General features: G+C 40.3%; 1 protein-coding gene across 1 annotated transcript; it reads left to right on the top strand.

Annotated features, from left to right (window-relative positions):
- Positions 1–6,640: 6,640 nt before the first annotated feature.
- Positions 6,641–21,555, top strand: Dleu7 (deleted in lymphocytic leukemia, 7). The gene is made up of 2 exons (XM_005387603.2): positions 6,641–7,475; positions 19,048–21,555. The coding sequence occupies exons 1-2, from the start codon at positions 7,017–7,019 to the stop codon at positions 19,252–19,254; spliced, it is 666 nt and encodes a 221-aa protein (XP_005387660.1). The 5' UTR covers positions 6,641–7,016; the 3' UTR covers positions 19,255–21,555.
- The last annotated feature ends 1,345 nt before the right edge of the window (positions 21,556–22,900 follow it).

Here is a 22,900-nt window from a genome sequence, read left to right as displayed (position 1 = left end):
TAGAAACTTTAAGGAATTAAAGAAAAGTTATAATTTGAAGGATAGTGTAAATTTTGTTAAATGAAATAAGGAATTTCAAGGCAGAGTTAATCTATCATACATAAAATGTTTTAACTGGTGTTGGAGTATTTACTCAAGTTTCCTTAAAAAATAACCCACGATAAATAGAATTCTGAATCAAAATCGACACTAACAAAGTGTTGAGTTTATCTAAAATGAGTAGGACACTAATAATCCTTCATGTTTCTTTAACAAATTAACTACCATTATCTAGAAATGATCCATCAAAGTCTAAGATTTAAACTTCTAAGAAAGCTTAGTTATTTGAACAGAGACATCAAAGGTCCTTTTGAATGTGGGTTCAATTTTCAAATGAGAAGTACAGATCAAATAAAACTTACATATGATTTTTTGAATAAAAGCTTGAAATGTGATCACTTCTATGGACCATTTGTATTTTATAGTCTGATCAGCATAATTAAGACTCTACTCACTAATTAACAACCAGTGAACAGTAAATAGATGATGAGACTTTAAAAAGACATTCTTTTTGCTAAGATATGTAATGTTGCATTTGTATATAAACAAAAGCTTAAGAATATTTTATATTTTTTTTGTTCTAGGGAAAAAAGGATCATTTTAAAATGATCCTTGCTATAAAAAATCTTTATTTTTAAAGCATGTTTTACCTTATTTCAACTCTTCAGACCACTCTCAATAATATTTTGAAACAAAAGTGATTAAAATGACTAAACAAATAAAATAAACAGAACTGTTGGCTTCTCTTGTTTTCTTAGCACAGAGAGCCAAGTTGGGCAGGCACTAGTCCAGTTGTATAACATTTTTTATCCTTTGGTGCACTCAAATCTAAAAGTTGGGGAAGTCTATTGAACCTTACATTATGAGGTTGTGACCTTCATGGAAACATACCCATAGCAATCACAGCAAAAGCGAAACAAAAGAACTGTGTGCCCTCAACCCTTCTCTGCCCCTTTAAACTACAAATACCTTAGGAAAGGGAGCTCTGGAAAAATAGAAGGGAGAGACGAGTAATGAAAAGGATGGTGTTATGGTTTGTGTCTAGATGTCCCCCCAAAGCTTCATGCAATCATAGGTGGGACTTTTCAGAGGTGGTTGGATCTAGAAAGTGTGATGCTGGGATTAAGTGTGTGATGCTGAGTTCCAGGCTGTATGATTACTAAATTGGTCCATTGATTGGTTTGCATAATTCTGAGTGTAGATAATGGGAAGACCCACCCTTGGTGTGAATGTAACCTAAGGGCCTGTAGCCTGGATACAATATATGGGACAGAAAGAGAGCTGCTGTCCTTGTTTGCTGCTTTACTATTTTACTGTTTCCTGTCTTGCTGCCTTCTGCTCACCGTGAACTGTTTCTCCTCTTCCATGCCACCCTGCCTTGGAGCCAGCGAACAATAAACTGAAGCCGCTACAAACTCTGAGCTGAAATGAACCTTTTATCCTTTAACTTTGGATGCCAGGTATTTTGTCTCAGCAATAAGAAAAGTAACTAAAACAGATGGATAAAACTCCAATGTCTGTTCAACCGTAAAGCCTGGCAGAAAGGACATCAGGAACAAGAATAGAGAATTCCTTAGAGAAATAAAGTGTGCAAAGGCATGAGGAATGCAAAGTAGAAAATTAAATATGTCTACCTAAGTCAACTATTTCTTTCTGTCACAGGAAAATGGTACTTACTAGAACATGAAAATGAAAGGTGATCCTGCAAAGTGAGATAAGTGATCACATTTTTTTTTCACTAAGGTTAAAGATCCTGGAATCTAGGTGGCAAAATTATTAAAACACTCCTATATTTTTCCCTTCCTCCAATTTTAATACCTTTTTGCCAATTTAAATGCAATCAGCCATATCTACACAGTTCATAAAAATAATATAGGAAATCAAGTAGCCTTGTAAGGGAGAAGCTGTTCTTCAGGGGTTACATTTTATAATTAGAAATGGGGGGCAAGTCCCGTGAGGCTGTCTTGTTGAAATGATGAGTGGGCCGCATGAAAGTCCAGGACTGTTCTCTCACTCTTAAAAACTAAATCATCTACTAAAGATGCAGTAATTAGAAAAAATTCTATATCCTATTTTGTTTCTGTTCTTTCTTTTTTTCTTTCTTTCTTTCTTTCTTTCTTTCTTTCTTTCTTTCTTTCTTTCTTTCTTTCTTTCTTTCTTTTTTTTGACAGGATCTTGCTATGCAGTACAGGCTGGTCTTGAACTTACTATGTAGCCCAGGCTGGCCTTGAACTCTCAGTAATTCTCCTCCCACAGCTCCCAAGTGCTGGGATTCCAAGTGTGCACCACCATGATTTGCTTATATGTTCTTTTAAAATTCACTTTTGATCATTTTCTGCCAAAATCATGAACTCCTTTTGGAAATAAGTTGTTAAAGTGGGCCCAAGTAAAATTATTTCTGTGTCCAGAAAGAAATGTACTCTGCATTGTGGAGGTGAATGGCAGAGGGGAAAATGCACATCAGATTATGTCAAGGATAGGCAGGTGGAATTTCACATTTTTATCTTCTCATTTCCCTCTTTAACCTCTTTTCTCCATTTTTCTTCACCAGCTTCATTTAGTTTCACCAGCTAACTAGGGCCCAGGAAGGCAGTGCATATACAATGTCCTCAAAACACATTGTCTTGTGTAAACAATTGTTTTTGGCAGTTTAGAGGTTTCACGGCAGGACCATATTTTTTTTCTTTGAAAATCAAATGTTTAGGCTAAAGTTAAAATTTCATGTGCATTTTTATGACTTGGCATATTCAAACATTACAATTACATGTTTAAAAAAGGGAATTTGATCTTTTTTGCTCTTTCTTCTTTGGGTCTACACCTTTTCCTAGTTTGATTGTTTTCTCTTTTACAGTACATTTTCATATCTTGGTATATCTCTTTGGCATCTGTTTCTCCTCAATTGTAATTTTTATTCAAGAATAATAACTCTTCAATCTCTTTGGACATTTTTGTTTTGCCCCCACCTATGAACTTTACCAGAGTGCATTGAAGGTTAACAGCTTCATTTCTGGAATTCTCTTGGATCCCTTTTGGAGAAAAGGGCCAAAGAATATAAGCAGGGCTCAAATGCATCTGGGCTGTGCCAAGTCCTTTGAGGAAGCCTCCACATAGCTGTGCCTTCTGCCAGCTCCCTTCTGGTCTTGCTATGCCCAGCTTCTTGATGGTCCCACACAAGAACATGCATCTTTTGTTTATGTGAGAAAGACACCTTTGGACTAAGGGAAGTGCCGGAACACTGCTTTACCTAAGGATACTCCACCTTGCTCACTAACAGGGGAAATGGTTTCTCAATTTGCTGAGTTTTCCATCCTTCTTCCACATCACACAGGGGGCTGAATGCCGGTACTCATTTTTAAGTGCCCTCGTTTGCTGTGAGGAATAGCCAGACTTGCACAAAGAGCTTTTCCCAAAATTACTGAAACAGTAGACATCCTGTGAATAGCAAACGTATTGCTGGAAGTACTGTGTTGGAGGGCCCTGTCAGCAGGGCTTTGCCAAAGGGGCCGTGGGCCACAGAATCACTTTGTTAGCATACTACCCTTTCCTGTAACACACAATGCTGTTTGTTTCAGTGGTGATTCTTTTGGTTGTAAGAGGCAGGAAATCCAACCCAAAGTAGCTCAAGCAAAAGGACTATTGGCTTATATCACTGAAAAGCTCAGAGGTGGAGTTGTCCACTTGTATGGTTCAAATGGTGGATTCTTTCTGAGGATGTGTTGACTTTTTCTCTTCAGTGCTGGCTCATTTGCAGACATCATTTAGGATACTTTCAGTAGAATATGTTGTCAAAGATGGTAGGAGTAAAGGGGATAGGCTCCAGAACCTGTATTTCCTCAGTTTCACTTGTACAAAGGTGCTTGAAGCCAGCCACTCAATAATGAAGGGTTCTCCTAGATTTGTCTATCTAAAAAGAAAAGCAGCCCTGGAAGTCTAATGTGTTTTTTCATCCAGTTCTTGCAAAAGCCTCAGTGTACTTTGTTGCCATTGAGGTTGCCTGGAAATAAAATCAGGACTGCATCAAGTAATTTTCCTGCCTTCCTCCAACCACATGCTTCAGGGGAGGCTAAACCTAGGCCCAGCTTCTGGATTAAGTTCTGATTCACTTAAGGGTGGTTCCTTTCCTCTTAATTATAATAGATCACAGCAACAACAACAAAACAAAAAACCAAGTGACACGATTTTGATCAAGGAACGGTCAAAGAAAGTGGGCTGAAGGCTTTGGAAACTATCTCCTTGCTTTTAAGAAGGGACACTGAAGAAGAGATACTGTTTAGATTTGATGCCAACAGCTACTGCAGCTTTCTGGGGGCCTAAGGGAACTAGCCCAAGGACCGAGGACCATGGTGATGTGTTGGGGATGGCAGAGCAGGAAGAGGGAAGGAATCAAGGTTTTGATGACACCCTTGAACTATAGTTTTAACCAACCCTAGAGCTACCCTGTCTTCAGATGTTTTGTGATATAGGACAATAAATTATTCTTATTGAATAAACTGTAGCTGTTGAGTTTTCTTATTAATGGAAATTCACTATTTTTTTCCAGTTTGAGCTCTTTGTTTATACTGTTTAGTCCCATTACTTTCTCTTTGACAATACAATCAGCTGAAAACTGGAAATGGGATGTGTGATTGGCCTCAGCCTGGATGACTCATCCCTTCTGTAGCGAGATGGACTGATACCATTTGAGCTCACTGACTATTAGCGGAGGAGCAGAAATATCCTCTGGAATATGATGTATGGTCTTCACAAAATAGTGAAACAGCTGCTACAAGGAAAACAAAACAGATGTCCAGTACTTTGCTCTTTTCAGTGAGCCTTGTATTATATAGTGGCCTCAGATTGTGAGTGGGTAGGAAGTATGTAATTTGTTACTTGGTCTAGTAGCTGTGCTCATGTAACTTTGAAGGTGTTTAGGATAATGGCAGAGCTGCTACTCTATTATCTCATCTCAGGAGCTTATGCAAACTTTTCCTCAGTTAAGCGTCTCATCACTGGCTTTGGGCCATAAGCCATTTTGAGATCACAGCAAAGAAGAGTGTGACCCATGGCCAAGATAGACAAAGCATGGAACTGCTAGGTGATCCAGAGGTCCCTAAGGACCCTAGAACAAGGTCACTATTTAACCAGCGTGTACTTTCCCATAAGCCTCATGGTTTTCTGGCCCTCATCTCTCATAATCCATGAAGGTTGGTTGGTTTGATGGCCCTCAGAATCAGCCTGCTATGAAGAAGAGAGGTCTTGGGTCGGGCTCTGTCTAGCGATTTCAGTTTTTCTGTTGGCTGGAATTTCACCTGTCAAGAAAGTTTTGCAGTCAGCCATTCGAGAGTGGAAGAGTTAGTCCATGAAACTGGATTTCCCGTGTGTCTGGAAAGAGGAGCAGCCCTGGAGATCTGATACGTTTTGTGAAAATTAGAGGTTAGTTTTTGCTATTCCCAGTTAGTCTCTGCTGAGCCTAATGTACTCCAACATTTGAGGATTAAAAAATAAATAAATAAGGAAGAATTTCTGTATTTTTATGAACTTCAGTAACTTCATAGCAAGAGAATCTAATCAACATTCAACTATTTACTTCTCTCCAAAGTAATTTCCTTTTTGTCAATGCACAGACATGCATTTCTGCTTAGTTCTAATTAGTGTGAACATACTCGTTTCTGCTTAAGAAAGGTTTTCTTTACCTTGGCATCCAGATTTGTTTTCATAGGCGAAGAAAACACTGAGGAGAAGGAACCTTTGCTGGACGGTGGGTAGAATTATATGGGGTCACACTATTCCGGAGTTAAAGAAACCTTAATGCACCCCACATCCCTTCGCCTATCTTTGAGAATTATCCATCTGCACCACTAGACACACTAGAGTGGCTTCTCCATTTACAGCTGCCCCCAGAACTGACTCTGCAGGACCCTGGCTTCTAAAGGGAGAATGAAATCCACCCTCCAGTCTGCCAAGGCCCACTCCTTTGTTCCCTGAACCCTTGCCTCTACTTTCCTAAACGGTTTTCCATTTAGGGAGAAAGCAGAAATGGTGATGGCACAGTTCTATGGTTCGTATCGTATCCCTCAAGTGTTTTCTTTTCTTAAGTGCAAGCATACACTGATGGTTTCTAACCTATCAAAGCATAAAATTGCCAGTCCTTTTCCCCAAGTTAAGGAAGTAGCCACATTAGGTTTAATTAAAAACAGCAACTATTTGTACAGCTGTCCCTGGGTTCACGGCTCATAAAAGGATTTAGTTTCAACCTTGCTGTCAGAGTTCTTTGGGAGTTTCACGTAAAACCGTCGAGGCTCCTCATTTGGGCAGTGCCAGGCTTGGGCTTCAGGGGCAGGCCACACCTGCCTTGAGACGATGCCACTTCAGCAGCCGGGCTGCAGGTGCCTGCAGGGCAGGTCGCAAAGCCCAGATGGTAGTACTCTGAAATACTGAAGTCCACTTTCTTTTGTGTGAAGGAATTCGAGGCCTAGGACTATGCCAGGAAGTTCCTGAAATCACCCCTAGGGTTAGGAAGGAGAGGGAGGAGAATCAGGCACCGTTTCCCCTTTTTCAGTTTTGCCGGGTTCTGCGCACTTTTGCTCCTGGGCCAGTCTCTGTCATCCCTATCCTAGGCATAAGCATCCTTCAAAGGGGAAAGGGGCGGGGAAATCTTGCTGATGGATGCATCCGCACAAAGCAGCACGTTTTCCCAGCAAAGCCCTGGAGAGAAGGAAGAATCAGCGCTCAGCATTTGGCTGATATTCAAGTGCACATCAAACAGCGCTGCAGGCAGCTTTGGGCCAGAACAAGCCTTTTCGAACTTGAAACGAATGAAGGGGACAGTGCGGGTCACTGATTGCGGGCCAGAGGCGGGGCCCGCCACTCACGCGGAGAAACGCGGAGGCACTGGAGCGGCAAGTTAGGAAATGCAACCCTGGCGACCCCCAAAAGCCCCCGCCTCCCTGCTCCTGCTCCACCTGCTTGCGGAGCGCGCTGAGCCGCCAACCTAGGCGATGACCAGCCCCGCGCCCTTAGTGGCCTCCATCAGCCACCAATTGGTGGCTCTACAGACCCTGCAGCTGCTGCAGCAGGAGTGGGGCTGGGGAGACGGTCCGAGAGCCCCGGGGAACCCGCGAGACCCGGACCACGTGCCCACCGCTGCACCGAGTAGCTCAGGTCCTATGCGGGCCCTGCTGCGGCCAGAACGCGAGGACGGGGGCAGAGACACGGGGGCCACGAATGGGGATGTCCAGGAGCAGGCGTGCTCCCCCGAAGCGGAGGAGGTGCGAGGCGCCGAGGGTGGCGCGGAGCTGCTACCCTTTGCCCCGGATCGTGGGCCCTGCACCCTGGCGCGTATGGCGATGCGCAGTGCGCTGGCCCGCGTCGTGGACTCGACCTCCGAGCTGGTCAATGTAGAGCAGACGCTGCTGGGGCCCCTCCAGCAGGAGCGGTCCTTCCCCATCCACCTGAAGGTGAGTCGGGGGCCCTCCGCCCCCTTGGGCTCGCAGGGCGGGGCTGCAGGGGCGGAATGGAAATGGGGTGGGGCTGCGGAAGCCCTAATGGGGCTACCCACTGCGGATCAACCCCTGAGGAGGAGCGGGAGAGGACACACGCTGGGGGCTCGGCAGCGCAGCTGGGGCCCGGAGCTCCAGACCTGCCCAGAGCTCTCTGGACTGCAGAATCCGGACGCAGGCGAGGCCTTGCTAAAACCTCCTTTTGGAAGTACTTCCTCTCACATAAATCAGCTTGCTGCTGTAGCTGAAGGCCCTTTCCACATGTGCGACTTCTAGGGATGGAGGGCAGCTCCCCTCCCTCCTTCCAAACGAATAACCTTTCCTTCAGAGCCTTGAATATATTTCTAAGGTCACCTTTGTCTTTTGCGTGATGAAATAATTTACGTTTTTTTAAAGTTCCTTCACTCATGAATCATAATTCTTTTGCATAAATCTAGTTCCCCAAAGAGTGCAGGGGTCTTACAGAGTTAATTTAAATTCTCATAAAGTCAGCTCAAGGAAGGGTGGAGCCTGGGTGTTGAAGTGTGAATACTACTTGGAACTCCTGCTAAGTCACCCAGCTCCGTATTCAGAGGACACAGATTCCTCCCGGGTACCGGGTGGTATTAGCCAGGAAAGAGAGCTGAGTGGGGTTGTGGAAGTGGGAGATCTGAGGTCTAGTCTTGGCCTTGCCATTAACCATTGTAACTGGTTTAAGGTCGCAAATCTCTTTCAGTCCTTCTGGGTTTTAAGTTCTGACCAGAATACTGCTGCATTCATCCATTCTAGAGAAGGAAGTCGGGGAAGGGTACTGGGGAAGGCTTGGGGCACTCCTCAGGAGTTACTGTTCTTGTTCTACAAACCAAGGTTCGGGAAATTACTACATATTAAGTTGCACTATGTACTATAAAAGGTATATTTAAAACCAGGCTTAATAAAGCATATTATGCACCCAAATAAATATTGTGTGTCTACACTAGGTTTCTGGTAGCACTGATTTTTTGTGCCGGGCAATTCTTTATTGTGTTGTATTGTAGGATGCTTAGCAGTATCCCTGGCCATTGGAGGCCAGCCAGTCTATCCCCATCCCTCATTGATACAGTCAGAAATGTCTCCAGACATTGCCAAATGGGGGTAATGGTGGAGCCAGAAGCCAAGACTGAGACCCTATGCAGGTGAGAAGCATTTCTACAGTCACCTTAGGAACTTAATGTGCAGTTAGGAGCATATATAGGGCATATAGATCATTGACAAAAGGAAAATGAATGAACAATTTTGCCCCCGGTGAACCTGGAAGGCTTCTTGGAGGAAGCAACCTTTTAAAAAATGTGTGTTTGCTTTCCAGACTTTAAAGGGAAAAGACAGTTGAGAACTGTGTGATCTAAGATCAAAGGGCATTGAAATGGCCTGGGGCACTGGCTGAACTGTAATTTGTTCAGTATGGCAGGCAGCAAAAAATGGTGCTGGAGACTTAAGTGCGGGCCAGATGGGGAAAGGCTTGCACCCATGCTGAGAGCCTCAGATTGTCCTGCACGCCCAGACTAGATAAACCACAGAAGCCCAGATAAGTTGCAGAAAGCGAGGTTTCAGGTTTAGTCAGATCAAAAGACCACTGCCTAAGGACCTGACTCAGCACCATGGCAGTCAAGTAAACCTCGTGATCTCTGCCACAGAGGCAGTTTCCTCATAATCATTATAGCTGAAACTATGCCATTAGAGCTTAATACAGCAGTCACCTGTGTTTGGTGATACTTTTAACCGGTTCTAACTGACTCTTGGTTTTAAACACTTTCTACCCTTCTTTAGGGTTTCTTCATCTAAACTTCAACGTCTCACTTCTTTTGTGAGAAAATTGAGCCCATCTGACACAAACTGTCTTCCTCTTTCCCTGCTGCATTTCCATTCATCATTATTCTTAAAATGAATAAATGAATAAATGCCCCCCCCATGTGCATTCTTGCCACAGACAGGTGAGAAAATCCTTCTCATCCTGCAGACACTTTTCTATCAATCTTTTTCTCTGTCTTTATGCAGTAATCCTCCTTTATCCTTGGGAGATATGTTCCAAGACCCCCACTGGAGAGCTGAGGATACTACTAAACACTATAAAGTGGTACCTTGGTCCAGCCAGTTCAGTTGTCACAATCATCATGGAATGAATTGTGCAACCAGAATTGTGGAAAGAATTAAGTTCATGAACTGAGGTACCCCTGTATATACTATGTTTATTCTTATGCATACTTACCTGTGATAAGGGTTAGCTTATAAAGTAGGTGCAATAAGAGATTAATAAACAATAACTAATAGTAAAATAGACAAGTATAACAATATACTCTAATAAAGTGTGGTCTTTCTCATTCTCTCAAAATATGTAATTGTGCTGTACTCTCCCTTCTTGGGGTGCTGTGATGTGAATCACTGCCTTGAAGATGAGATGAAGTAAGAGGAGTGATGCAGGCATTATGATGTTCTATTTTGTTACAGAGAAGTGCTTTTTGGACACAAGCACTGCCTTACCTTGGCAGCCAGTCTGATAGTCAAGATGGCTCCTAAGTGACTAGCAGGGGTTGTAGGATGTGCAGCATGAGCCATTGGACAAAGAGATAATCCTAAACGGGATAGAGTTGACAGTGCAAGATTTCATCACATGACTCAGAACCATGCACAGTTTAGAGCTTCTGAACTGTTTGTTTCTGGACCATGGATATATCTTCAGACCATAGATGAACACAGGTAAATGGAAGTGGAAAAATTGTAAGGGGGAACTATTGCATTTTCTACAATTCCTCTCAGTCTCTAAGAAGGCTCAAAGTTCTCTTTACCCATCCATCCCCTTGAGTCATGGTCCTCTCCTTTTTTGTCTTGCACAAGCATTGCAGGCTTCTGGATGTGTTGATGGCACTTTCTAGAAGAGTCTACAGTGCTCAAAAAACCAGGGATCCTCAGCAGTTCTGCTGCTGAAGTTTGCTGTCCAACTGCGCTACAGCAATACGTTTCAGGGCTGCTAAGAACAGCCAGTGTTTTTCATAGGGAGGGAAGCAGGGAGCAGCCAGCATCTGTGAATCTATGTGGTGTGCCATTTGGAGAAAGGCAGTATCTCTACTTGGCTAATAAATGAATGATTATGAAGCATTTAGATTTGAGGCGACTGTGTTCTGTCTTTCTCATGGTGGTTGAGCAGACTTAGCTTTGTTAATATTAATGTTAGTTAAAATGATTTGAAAGGGTGTTATCTTTAATATTAACAACATGCAAGCTAAGGCCGGGGATATAGCTCCACTGCACAGTGCTTGCCTGGCAAGTGCAAGGTCCTGAGTTTGATTCCCAGTAACAAGAACAGAAAAAGAACATGCAGAGTGGTTTCCTACAAAAGCATGATTTCAGGAGGAAGTCTGCTCGTGGAACTAACTCTTGTGTGCCACTTAGGAACGTGTGGAAATCTCTCTAACATCTGATCTCTTTGGTGCTGTTACATCATAAACTGGGTGTATTAGTTCAGCTGCTATAATGAAATATCATACATTGAGTGGCTTAGACAACAGATATTTGTTTTCTTACTGTTGCAGAGGCTAGAAGTCCAGGTTTAAAGTGCTGACAAATTTGGTTTCTCATAAGGGCCTCCTGGTTTACAGATAGCCACTTTCTCCCTGTCTTCATATGGCCTTTCACTGGGCCTATGTAGGGAAATCTGGTGTCCTTTCTTACACAAGATTAGGGTCCACAATAGGACCTCTCTTTTCCTTAGCTTCCTAAAGGCCCTATCTCCCAAGACAGTCATCTAGGGGATTACAGCTTCAACACAGGAACTTCAGGGATGAACTGGACATCATTCAATTCACAACACTGGGTGATGTCTATGCCTCCTCTTATGATGGTTACTTTACATGGTGACAAAAAGCACTAGGTAAAATCAGGAAATCATCATTAAACTAATATTTGCCACCCAAAGGGAGCACAGAAGGGTGAAGGACACTAGAAGGAAGCCCATTTAGGATTTTTTGAATTGCTGAAAATGACCAATTCACATAGGGACCATTAGCCAAGCCAATGACACAGTTACTCTGATTGAGTTTGAGTGGTCTTCCTTTGAGAATTAAAAACATTTATAGTTTCCAGAATTGTGTTCTAAAGCAAACTGCACAGACACTATGGCTGACGTCACCTTTCTGAGGCAGATGAACTTTCTGCCCATTATAGGTTAAGCTTGTCTGCGAGCTCACAAGTTTCACTTAGCTTATTTTGGTACCAATGTTTCTGTCACATTCAGTAGTCTGGTCTGGTATTCTCATTCTATGGAGCAAGAGCAGCAGTCATAAAACTGTTGGCATTGGCGTCACAATCATTGCTAATGCTCTTTGCAAACTTCGAGTGTGACCATTGGGCTGTTAAGGGGAAGATAGTGAGAATGAGGGCTTTATTTTCCCTGTTAACATTAGTGAAGCTAGTTTTCATAAAGTTGAGAACTGTGTCTTCCTGAATTACTAATATGATATTTGAGAAATAAATACTCTTGGTTATATATAAGTATCTACAGTCAGGGAACTGCTTATTATTTGGTATAAAATTGTGCCTTCATGGCCCAGTGACTTGTCATAGAATTTCTGTTATCCTCCACACTCCCAACTCCACACATGGACATGGTGCTTCCTCTATAGCTTTGTAACACCCTATAATGTGAATGACGAGAAAATCAGGACATCAAAGTTTTCTGAAATGAAAATTTGGGGAAGAAGATTTCAGGAAAGCCCTAAGACAAAACTCCTTATATTTGCCAACTTGGTAGCAATGCTGCAATGTTTTATTTTAGCTTAGTTTAGTTTAGTTTAGTTTTTGGGTTTGCCTTATTAACATCCCTGAATTAAGTGTTTATACTCATTACAAAAGTGCTTTTCAGTGGATTTTTCAGCTGAAAATGGTGCCATACCCAAAGCAAATGCATAAGGAACCTTAGTTATTTGTGAGCGTTTATACTGGGTCCACCACAAGTAAAAATGTTTAATTTCCTGTGGACGATAGACTTTTTATGGTGACTGGCAAGTACTTTGGCTCTTCATTGGGTGTTTTATTAATACACAGTTACATATCTATTTGAGATTGACCTCGGGTTCAGGCAACTGGTGATTACTCTGGGCCCTGTAAATCGGTAGTCCAAAGCCAGATGCTGATGAACCAAATGAAATGGGGATAATTCCTAGTTTATAATAGTATGTTTTTCGCAACCTCCCTGTGAAACAGAAACATCACCCCACTTTACGTACACCTCTCGTGCAGAGACTCCTAATGGGTTCAGAGAAAGTGTCTGTGTTCCATTGTCAAACCCAGCCCTGGGATGTGAGCGAAGAGCAGCCTGCTGGCCAGTCAGAAGTTTATTAACACCAGACCCTATCCCACAAGGACAGACATAAGCTTGCTTTTTTTCCCCACTTATTTTTCTCTCTCTTTTTCTTTTTAATTTTTGGCTTCCCTCCTTCTCTTTCCCATCCTTCTTCCCTTCCTTCCTCTCTGTAGAAGTCTTCTTGAAGAGCTGGAGGGAAAAACGTAAGAAGAAACAAGCTTGTGAAGCCATTGTAAGAGAATAATATAACTTGAGATGTGACTCTTTTTTTTAAGTGAATTTATTTTAAAGCCAATGAATAGTTGATCCTGAACTGATCAATGATTTATGTAAATCCAGAAGTGATTTTGAAGTTGATAGTTAGTTTGGCACAACAAAAACAAAAATGAAAAACAAACAAAAGTCCAATACTTTGTGAGTTGTTTAAACATTATCTGCATTTTAGAGCGTGTAAAGTCATATTGTATGCTTGACTTTGTTATCCACTGGTGTTACTTTCAGGAAACAAGCTTTGAAACTGACTCTATTGCCAGATGCCTTTTGTCTTTAAGTCTTCAGTTCTGATAGGAATGTTTATTTTCAGTAAGGAGTTAAAAAACGGCTAACTTTTCCTCCTGGGGAGGAGGAGGGGGAGGATCTACAGGTGCAAAGAACTTATTGTAAGGTGTTTTTAAAGTTCTTTCAAATATTGTTTTAGCTATTCAAGGGTTCTAGACATGTGCATTCCTAATAAACACAGTGCATAATGCAGAAAAGTAAAAGGGTGGCACTGTCCCAAGAGATCTCCCTTGCACTGAATGGGAAAGAACGGAGCTAAAGAGAGAGGGCTCAGACTCAGATGTCTCTGACTGGCTAAAGGTGGCTTTACAGAGGGTGTAGGAGGTTCCCTTCTTTGAACAGCTTTCCTACAACCAAGGCCACTCAGTTACATTTCAGGGAAGAGACACAGACCAGCAGGCCAGCCTTGATCATGCATTCAGTCACTGCCCATCTGAGATTTACAATGCTCTTAACACTCAGTCAGCCTTGAGAAAAATAGTGTGAAGCTAGCCAAGGCAGAAATTTGAAATGATTCACTTGCAGTCACTTTTGTTCCAGCCTCAAGGTTTGTTGCTTGCTCCCATGGAATCCCAGCTCTCCTCCCCCGGTATCTACAGCTTGGTAATTTTGTTGTGGGTCTTTTCTCCCACACTGGACAGTAGGCTCTGCTCTGTGACTCATTAGGGCTCAGTTTGTAATTTGGGATGGGTCTTCGATGAACAGTGGAATGGTGAAATAGAGGTAAATTCCAGCTTTGCTTCACATATCAGCTTTGTAGGAACCCTGTGCTATGCTTAGATTGTGAGAGTATACCTATCTGCTTTCCTACAGGGTTCAGATTTTGTGATATTTACCACACCCCTTATATTTCATTGAATATTTAGATATGTGATCTCTGTGTCTCATTTCCTGTACTGGCTTATAAGCACTTTTAGAGATCAGATACCATGTCTTACTGCTTTTTATCCATTGTAGTCAGTTATGTAGCAGAGGTTTGATATACATGTGAAATAAATTCAATTAATTGATTAACTGAATTAAACAGATCCAGGCAATCATCCTAGTAGATCAGTGGAGTCATGGGAGAGAATTTCAACTCACTTGGAAAGATAAATATCAGCCATCAATTTGGACCGTTGTAGCCATCAATACATTTCATACCCCAAACCTGCAATTACATAATGCTTTGGAAGTTCTAAAACCTGCTTTAGATTGCTCAGCCATATTGTTCTAATTCTGACAAAGTGCTCAAAGTGTAGTGTAGGATATTACATCATTTTTGGGAGTATCTGGGACTTACTGAATACAAGCTGCTGGGTGGATACGCTCTGTCAGTGAATGGAAACACTGTTAAATGAAATCATCATCAGTATTGATCGTGTAAGTTTCTACTGAAAGTCTGTGACCCATTAAACAGGCTCTTCTCTTAACACCATGATTGTGACTTCCACCTTCTACAGCAGAAGTAGCAGAGCTTTGGTTGCAGGTAATGATTACTGAATACATGGTTGGACTTCAGACCTTCTAGAAAGAAAGAGAAGCAATCACTTGTTTTATTTTTCCCTCCCCTGGCTTAAGAGTCCCATGGAAAGCCTATTCCTATTAATTTGTTTTCTTTGACTGTTAATATATTTGAGAAAGGATTAGAAGGAAATACTGTACTAGAATAGTAAAATAAAGAGACCTTGCAGAGCTTGCCAGAGAGCTAAAGTTTGCCCAGGGCCTCAGGGACCAGTACAGTCCAGCAGTCGAATTTTATTATACATGTAATTTTCCCAAACGATGCCTTCTTTGATTCTTAACAGTAAATGTGAAATTGACTTCAGATTTTAGGCACTCAACTATATTTTTTAAAGGCATTTTAATCTTCGCTAGGTGATGAATGCCTTTGCAGACTGGCTAATAGGCACACGTCAGCACGGGTCTCAGTGGCTCCTATTTTGAATTTCCCTTTGCATGTTTTCTTTGATCCTTCCACTTTGTACTTAGAGTTGGATTACTTCTATAAAGCAAGCAGACAATTTTCTTTGGTGTGGATTTGGGAGAAACAGTCCACAGTAATTTTTCCTCCTATTTTCCCATTCCCAAGAAATACACTTCGGTACCATAGGTTACCCCATAAACTGAGGGACAGGTTATCTAAGGATCCCCTTGACATCTGAACAGAAATGAGCAACACATAAAAGTAGGAAATAAGAGTGCTGTAAAGAGAAAAAACCCGTTCCATGGTTGGGAACACTTGAGGACAGGGGCTGCCGCGTGTTTATCCGTCTACCCCAGCTTCCAGCTTGCACAGTGGTGCTGCTGCCTTTGTTTGCAGAACTGAAATAAATGGGTATTTGCTTTGATTCTTTAGGGATGTTGTCAAATAAGCACTTCTTCAGAAACCCAGGTCTTTATTATCCAAGTGACAAGGTTTTTCTTGGGGGAAAATAGTGTCTCTTTCTACAGAAAATGAGGAAGAAAACTATAGTCTTTAATCAAACTTTGCCTCAACTTTTAGTTCTTCCTTTCATTTTCTTCAGGATTAATCTGTTCTTCCCCTAACCTATCGAACTGAATTCTTAGCTTATTTCTATTGGCTCAAAATTCTGCTCAGTGTTTTTTCAGTCTTTTATGTACATGTTGATTGTTTTCTTGTTTGATTCACCAATTTCAGAGAAAGCTGAGTTAAAATAAGCCTTTATGTTGGTAGAGTGAGTGTATATTAAGGCTGTAAGGTTTATTTCATCCCCCAAATGATCTTTTTTCCAGTTGTATTTTGCCTTCTCTTTGCTTTTTTCTCTCTTCTTTTATACTCATATCCATTTGCTTTCAACCTTTATGTGATTTTAGTTTTAAATGTGTTATTTATCAATAACATATAGATAGATGTTTAAAATCAAGTCTGGTAAACACTGTTTTTCAAAAGATGGTTTCATCAGTCTGCACTTATTGTGCTTATGGATAAATTCAGATTTACTTCTATTATCTTATTTAGTGCTATTTACTTTGCTTTATATTTGTGCCATCATTTCCACATTTTTACCTTCTATAAATAGGATCAATAAAATTTTAATATACCATGTTCTTCTGCTGATTTGAAGTTTTATGCATTTATATATATATATATATTCATACCTCTACTTTTAATGATAATCTGTATATGCTTCACACATATACTTTTCAAGTCTGAAATTTATCAGTTTTCCCATCTTTATTTGGAAAAATCTAGTACTTAGAATGCCATTCCATTGTACGTGTTAAGTATCTTCTGCATTTTATAACTATTTTGCTTTTGTAAGCCCTTAATTATTTTTGTTTCTGTAACCAATTCTTTAGATTCCTATCATGTATTTAAGTTTATTGTTCACTCTTGCTTCTTACATTTCATTTTTGCCCCTGAGTTGAATTTCTTTTGCTGAATCTAATCCTGAGAAAGAGCTGACAGTGAGTGTCCATTACTAGTAAACTCCTTCTGTCATTTTAAGTGAGAGTATATGTATTTTGCCCCAAGTTTTAAATAATAGATTAATAGGTTTAAAAATTTTACATTAACAGCTACTGTATTTCAATATATTATTCCATTTTCTTCTGTCTTATTTGTTACAGTGAGACTGCCTTATCATTTGTTAAATCTCATCTAACCTTTTTTCTGGTTGCTTGTAAGAGTAATTTTGCCTCTGCCCAGACAAGGTGAGGCATGCTTGTGATCCCAGTAGTTATAGAGGCTGAGGCAGGAGAATTAGGAGTTGTCCAGCTGGGCAAGTTAAAGAGACCTTGTCTCCAAAAAAACTCTCCCAAAGACCAAACAACAACAACAACAACAACAACAAATGTGGTGGGGATGTAGCTCAGTAGTAAAGCACTCCTAGTACCACCCTCTCCAGATTTTTGTTTGTTTGTTTGAATGAGTTTAAATTTGGATCTCATTGAACTTACTCTTCACAGGCTCATTTGTCTTCCTGAACCTAAGGATTCACACCTTAGTTCATTCTAGATAACCCTCCTTCATTATTTGCTTTTAATATTGCTTCTCTCCTATTTTCTATGTTTTTATTGGACTCTCTTATTCTGTCATCCAAGTTGCTTAACTTCCTCTTCATATTTCCCATACTTTTAACTTTTTTATCTTGCATTCTGGATCATTTTCTCATATTTATCATCCAGCTTACTAATCCTCACTTCAGACAAATGTAATCAGGTGATTGAAGCTGTCCATAGAGTTTTTAATTTATCACTATAATTGTGATGTGTAAAAGTGTTATTTGGTTCTTTTTCAAGTCTGTTTTTTCTTAAAACCTTTTATAAATTCCTCCTTTACATCTTTAACCATTTTAAACATATTTTATGGTCTCTTATAAATTCTTGGCATCTGATCCTGCCAATGCATCTACCATCTCATGGTAGACTGTATTTTAAATTTCATATTTTGAGTTCATCTTTGACAGAGGCTTATGAGAATACTATTACGGGGCATGGGTTTTGGACGTGTTCCCTGGAACAAACTTTTGTTTGCTTTTGCTGTGTGTCCATACATATTTCAGCCCAGTTCAAATTGTCAAGTTAATTTCATAGCATGGGTGTTCCCAAGATATAAATATAGTGTAGAGGATGATTCCAAATTTAAAGTATCTGTACTGCGTAGTGCAGGTCCACAGTTACACAGTCTCAGGCACAGCTTTACCTCCTATCCTAAATTAGCTCAAGAGAGATTTTTTTTTTCTTGGTGGTACTGGCAGACAGCTAAAATAGTCTGGCTTTCCTTTCTGGACATTGCAGCATTTCTCTTACTCTCTTACAATCTCAGAAAGGATGTTTGTTCTATTTTGTTTAGAATTGTAGGAATTAAGTGACATGGGATTTTAGGGGACACTAAATGTGTTCTCAAAAAGCAGAAATCTGGGGAAGCTTATGTTCCTGTATTTAAAAGAGACCATATTTTCAAAATTTTCTCTCATGTGGAAAAATGTTAGTGTACTATTTATTTGCAATGGATTTTAGAATGTGAACCATTTGGGGATTTTAAAAACCTGTTGAATTACTTCATTCTTTTAAATCACCTGGGAACTACTCTGTCTAAATTTGCATTTGACATTTCTTAAAACAATGTTCACAAATAATGAATTCTATATTGGAATCTTGAACACAGTACATATGGAATAATAGGAATAGAAACTATTTTTGTATTAGTCACAGCTCTTTTAAGAACAAATAATAGAATCTCAATCCTAACTGGCTCAAGCAAAGAAGGGATATTTATTAACTCAGATAGCTGAAAAATCCTGGGGTATATCGTTCACATGCTCAAGAAAGTTAATTAGAGGCTATCTCTTTTAACCACTTGGTTCTGCTTTCTTTTGTGCTGGCTTAATCCTCATTTGGACTCTTTTCATATGGTGGCAAGATTTTTTCTAACAGCTCTAGTTAGAGAGGGCTTCTCTTTCCCAGCCTAGCACATGTGGGTCTGTAGCTTGGGTCAGCTCTCCAGTCCTGAAAGCCCACATGGCTTGGGTGGAAGTAAGATACTCAATGAGGCTGGTTCCAAGAGGAGTGGCTAGAGTCAGCTCTGGTCAAACTACATAGGCTGTGGTTGGAAGAGGGTGGTTCTCTGAGAAATCTCTGGATGCTGGGTAAGTAAAGCACTGCAATGCTCCTGTCGTCTAACTTCCTATTTGTATTTACTGTTTATTTCAGGACAGTGTTGAGTTTAGAAACATCTGCAGTCACTTGGCTCTACAAATCGAAGGACAGCAGTTTGACAGAGACTTGAATGCTGCCCACCAGTGTTTGAAGACAATAGTCAAGAAGCTGATTCAGTCACTTGCCAATCTTCCTTCAGATGCCCACATGGTTGCCTGCGCTTCCCTGAGACAGATCTTACAGAATCTCCCAGACACATGAGGTTAAAAGCATCAGGATGGAAGCCACAGATATGTTAAGAGAACTGGGTTCCTTGTCTTCCTAAGTGCATCAGCAGACAAAGGACATTTTTATTCCCAACAAGGAGACATGCAGCAGCCTGATCAGCGGTACATGTAGCCTTCACAACTATGGCATGCTAGTGAAAAATTTTTAAAGCTGTAGCTCACATTTAAGTATGTTGAGCTACTTGCTGTCTTTTAAGTTGAAATATATTTCATTTTGTGGACTTTATGGGATTATACATGTATACATTTATTAATTCATGTATTAATTTTCACTGAATGATACCTTAATCTATACTCATATTAATGTATGCTATAAGGTTTAGGGTTATTTATATTAAGATCTATGGATTTATATCTAAGATCTATATTAAAATTATCTTTAATAAATAGGACATTTGATTCAATAAATAGGACATGCTCTACTTGCTGGGCACTTCACCTTTGGTTATGAGAATAAGTTTTAGTTCTAGGGCCACATGAGTTAGTACAGTAAATACAGCTTCCAATCCTGGCATCAATAACTCGTTGTTCAGAAGGAAGCACTGGTTCTAAACCTCGTGCTTTCTTTTTTTTTGGTACCGGGAATCAGGCTTGCTAGGCAAGCACTTATGCCACTGAGCTATACCCCTGGCCCAACTTTGTGCTTTCATATACTGATTTGTAAATTTAAAATGATGAGCTCTGAAGTACCAAGATTCCATGATTTGTGAATAAAAAGCACAATATTATTAAAGTCTGGTGAAAATATCCAGCTCTTCTTGTTGCTTCTAACTATTCTTTTGAAGTGGGACATTCTTGTGAAAAAAGGAGAGTGGACATACTGGTAGGTTTCCATGACCGTTTAGACACGGACGGTTGGGTAAAGAAAAAGAGGGTGACTTTTTTTTTTTTTTTTTTTTTTCAGCAAAAACAATCTGTATGTACTTAGAAAAATCCAAGCTTCCTCTTGGTCAGTGATGACTGTATGAGAACCCAAACAAGGTGAAGTGCTTGTTCTCTCTTAAAAGTTAAACAGAAACAGCATCTGGATTAGAAAAAAAATATTACAGTGTATGTGCACAGCTTGTTTTCTAAAAGCATTGTAAACTGGGCCTATGTGATGGAGTACACCCCCTATCTTTAAAAAAAGTGCTTATGGTAATTAAAGCCTTCTTAATCCCACCTCTTGCAACCCTACCTGGTTCCAAATGTTTTCTTCCAGAACATGAGAAGGAAGGGTTTTCTCTTTCAACGTAACTCACTAAATGTGAGAAATATGAAGCTGGATTCTGAAGGAGAGAGGGAAGCTTCTGTCTAACTGTATGATAGTACGGCTTGGAGGGCAGGAAGGAAGGCACTTATTTCTTGGGAGCACTCTTTGGTCATCATTTTTTCTCAGTTTTAGGAGGCATTCTGTCTGGGGTGGGGGTATGACTTTATTTTATGAGGAGGCTTTTTCCCCCAAAGGGAGCTTATCCTAGTGCTCTCCTTTAAAGACGTAACACTATGCAGAGCCTGCCTTCCCTTTTGTAATTAATAATTCTTTCAATCTCAAGGTTTTCTTTTTTTAGTTCTTACCCTGAGACATTAAACATTTTGGGTTTTCTACCATTGCTTACTTTTTAAAAATTTGAACCATGTCTTCTGCATATGATTAAAATCCTCCTCATCCTTCAAGGCCAGATTTACCTGCCACCTTGAATGAACCCTTCTGAACTATCCTAATTGGAAGTGAACTCTTCCTCACCTTAACTTTCATAGCACGCATTTTGAGCTACTGCCTCTGCTACTTATCATATACCTACTTCATAGTACTGCTATTGGTATATCTGCCAAGAACAGCGGGTTGTGAAGGCAAGAATCTTTCCAGACCTCTTCATATGGTACATAGCATCTACAGCTCTACAATCCATTGGCCCTCATATCATTTTATATCTCCTCACCCCACTTTAATTTTTGTGTATTATGTCTTAGCATCAATCTGTACAATCATTTTACTGTACATGCCACCAATTCCCTCTATCCCTCTCCCAGGGACTCTCAGTGTTCCCCATTAGTCCTACTTTATGTCCTAGGCTTGTGATATGCAACATGGTACCACTGGCCACATGTCACTATGAAGCATTTGAAATGTAGCTTGTATGAATTAAGATGTGCTTCAAATGTAAAATGCACACTGGCTTTTGAACATTTAGTACTAAAAGAACCTAAAATACCTAAATATTTTTAATATGGACTACATGTGGGAGCAATAATTTTGAATATGTCAGGTTAAATAAAGTGTCATTAAAATTAATTGTACCTGGTTCTTTTCACTTTCATTGTGCCTACTAGAAAATTTTAAATTCCATAGGTAAGACACATTACACTTCCATGGAACAGTGCTGTTCTAGAAAATTCCTTAGACAATTCACTGCTCTCCTGGATAATTCACACTCTGAATGGTGTTCTATACCTTCTCAAACTTTATCCTTATCCAACCCTCCCCATTCTCAGCAGATGACTTTGCTTCTAATTGCAGGGGATAGTGAAAGCCATCAGAAAGCATGTTAATCATCTCATTAGCAGATCTTGCACCTAGATACGGGTAAGTAGAGCTCCTTTCTGCTTTAAGGAGGACCTGTCCTGCTCCCCCGCAAGATTGGTCAGCTACGCAGGTCCTGGGTCCTGTCTCTTCTCACTCACTCACTGACTTCCCTTTTGCACTCACTCCTTTGCCTGCATTATCAACTTTTGCCTCTCAATAGAAATATTTTCCCAGCATGATGTTATGTCATGATGTGTCCAGTATTTTAATTTGCTTAATAGTAAATATCATTGCAATAATTGTCCAAATCAATTGTCAACATTTAATTTTTTCCTACTCTCTTATGAACTTACCCCAAGTGAAAATTGTGCCCACAGCTGCCTTTGTCAAGACCCCTAGTGATTCCCTTACTTACACGTTCAATGGCAAATCTCAATCTTCATCTTAGTTGATCTATCAGCAGCGTTAGATATACTTGATTACTGCCGTCTCAAGTCACCTTTTAATTTATGTTTCCAAGTTAGCAGACTTTCATGATTTTAGTTTGTCACTAGCTCCCTCCATATGCCTCTTTCCTGCTTTGTCCAAATCTCCTGATTTCACGCGTTTGGAGTGTTCCAAGGCTCACTTTTGACCCTTCAGCTACACTTACTCCCTGGTGATTTTAAATACCAGCCACTCACCATTGACACTTAGGTGTATGTCTTTTGACCTAATCTAGATTTCTCTGTCCATCTGACCTTAGATTATTTCCACTGGATAGATAAAAGGCATTTTAAATTTCAAAATGGAATTCTTGATTCCCTAATCTGCTCTTCTCCATCTTCCAAATCTCAGTTGGTTATGACTCCTATCCTTTTGATCACGTCATAAAAAGCTCTTAGATTCTTCCTTGAATCTTCTGTACTCCCACATAATCTCTAGTGCTAATATAATCAATAGACCCTTTTGAAGGCTCAGTTTTCAAAACATATCTCAAGTCAAATCATTTCTTAATACTTGTGTGACCACTATCTTAGTCCTATGCACAGTTAGCTTCTGCCTAGAAGACTGGAGTATCTCTTTGCATGGCCATGCTACCTCAGTGCCCTCTTTCTGTCATCTCTTCTCCACA

This window comes from Chinchilla lanigera, unplaced genomic scaffold (genome assembly GCF_000276665.1).
Source record: "Chinchilla lanigera isolate Chin_1 unplaced genomic scaffold, ChiLan1.0 scaffold00030, whole genome shotgun sequence".
In the NCBI taxonomy this organism is placed as follows: Eukaryota; Metazoa; Chordata; class Mammalia; order Rodentia; family Chinchillidae; genus Chinchilla; species Chinchilla lanigera.
Note: the sequence above shows the minus strand (reverse complement) of the source record. Positions and strands in the feature narration are given on the sequence as shown.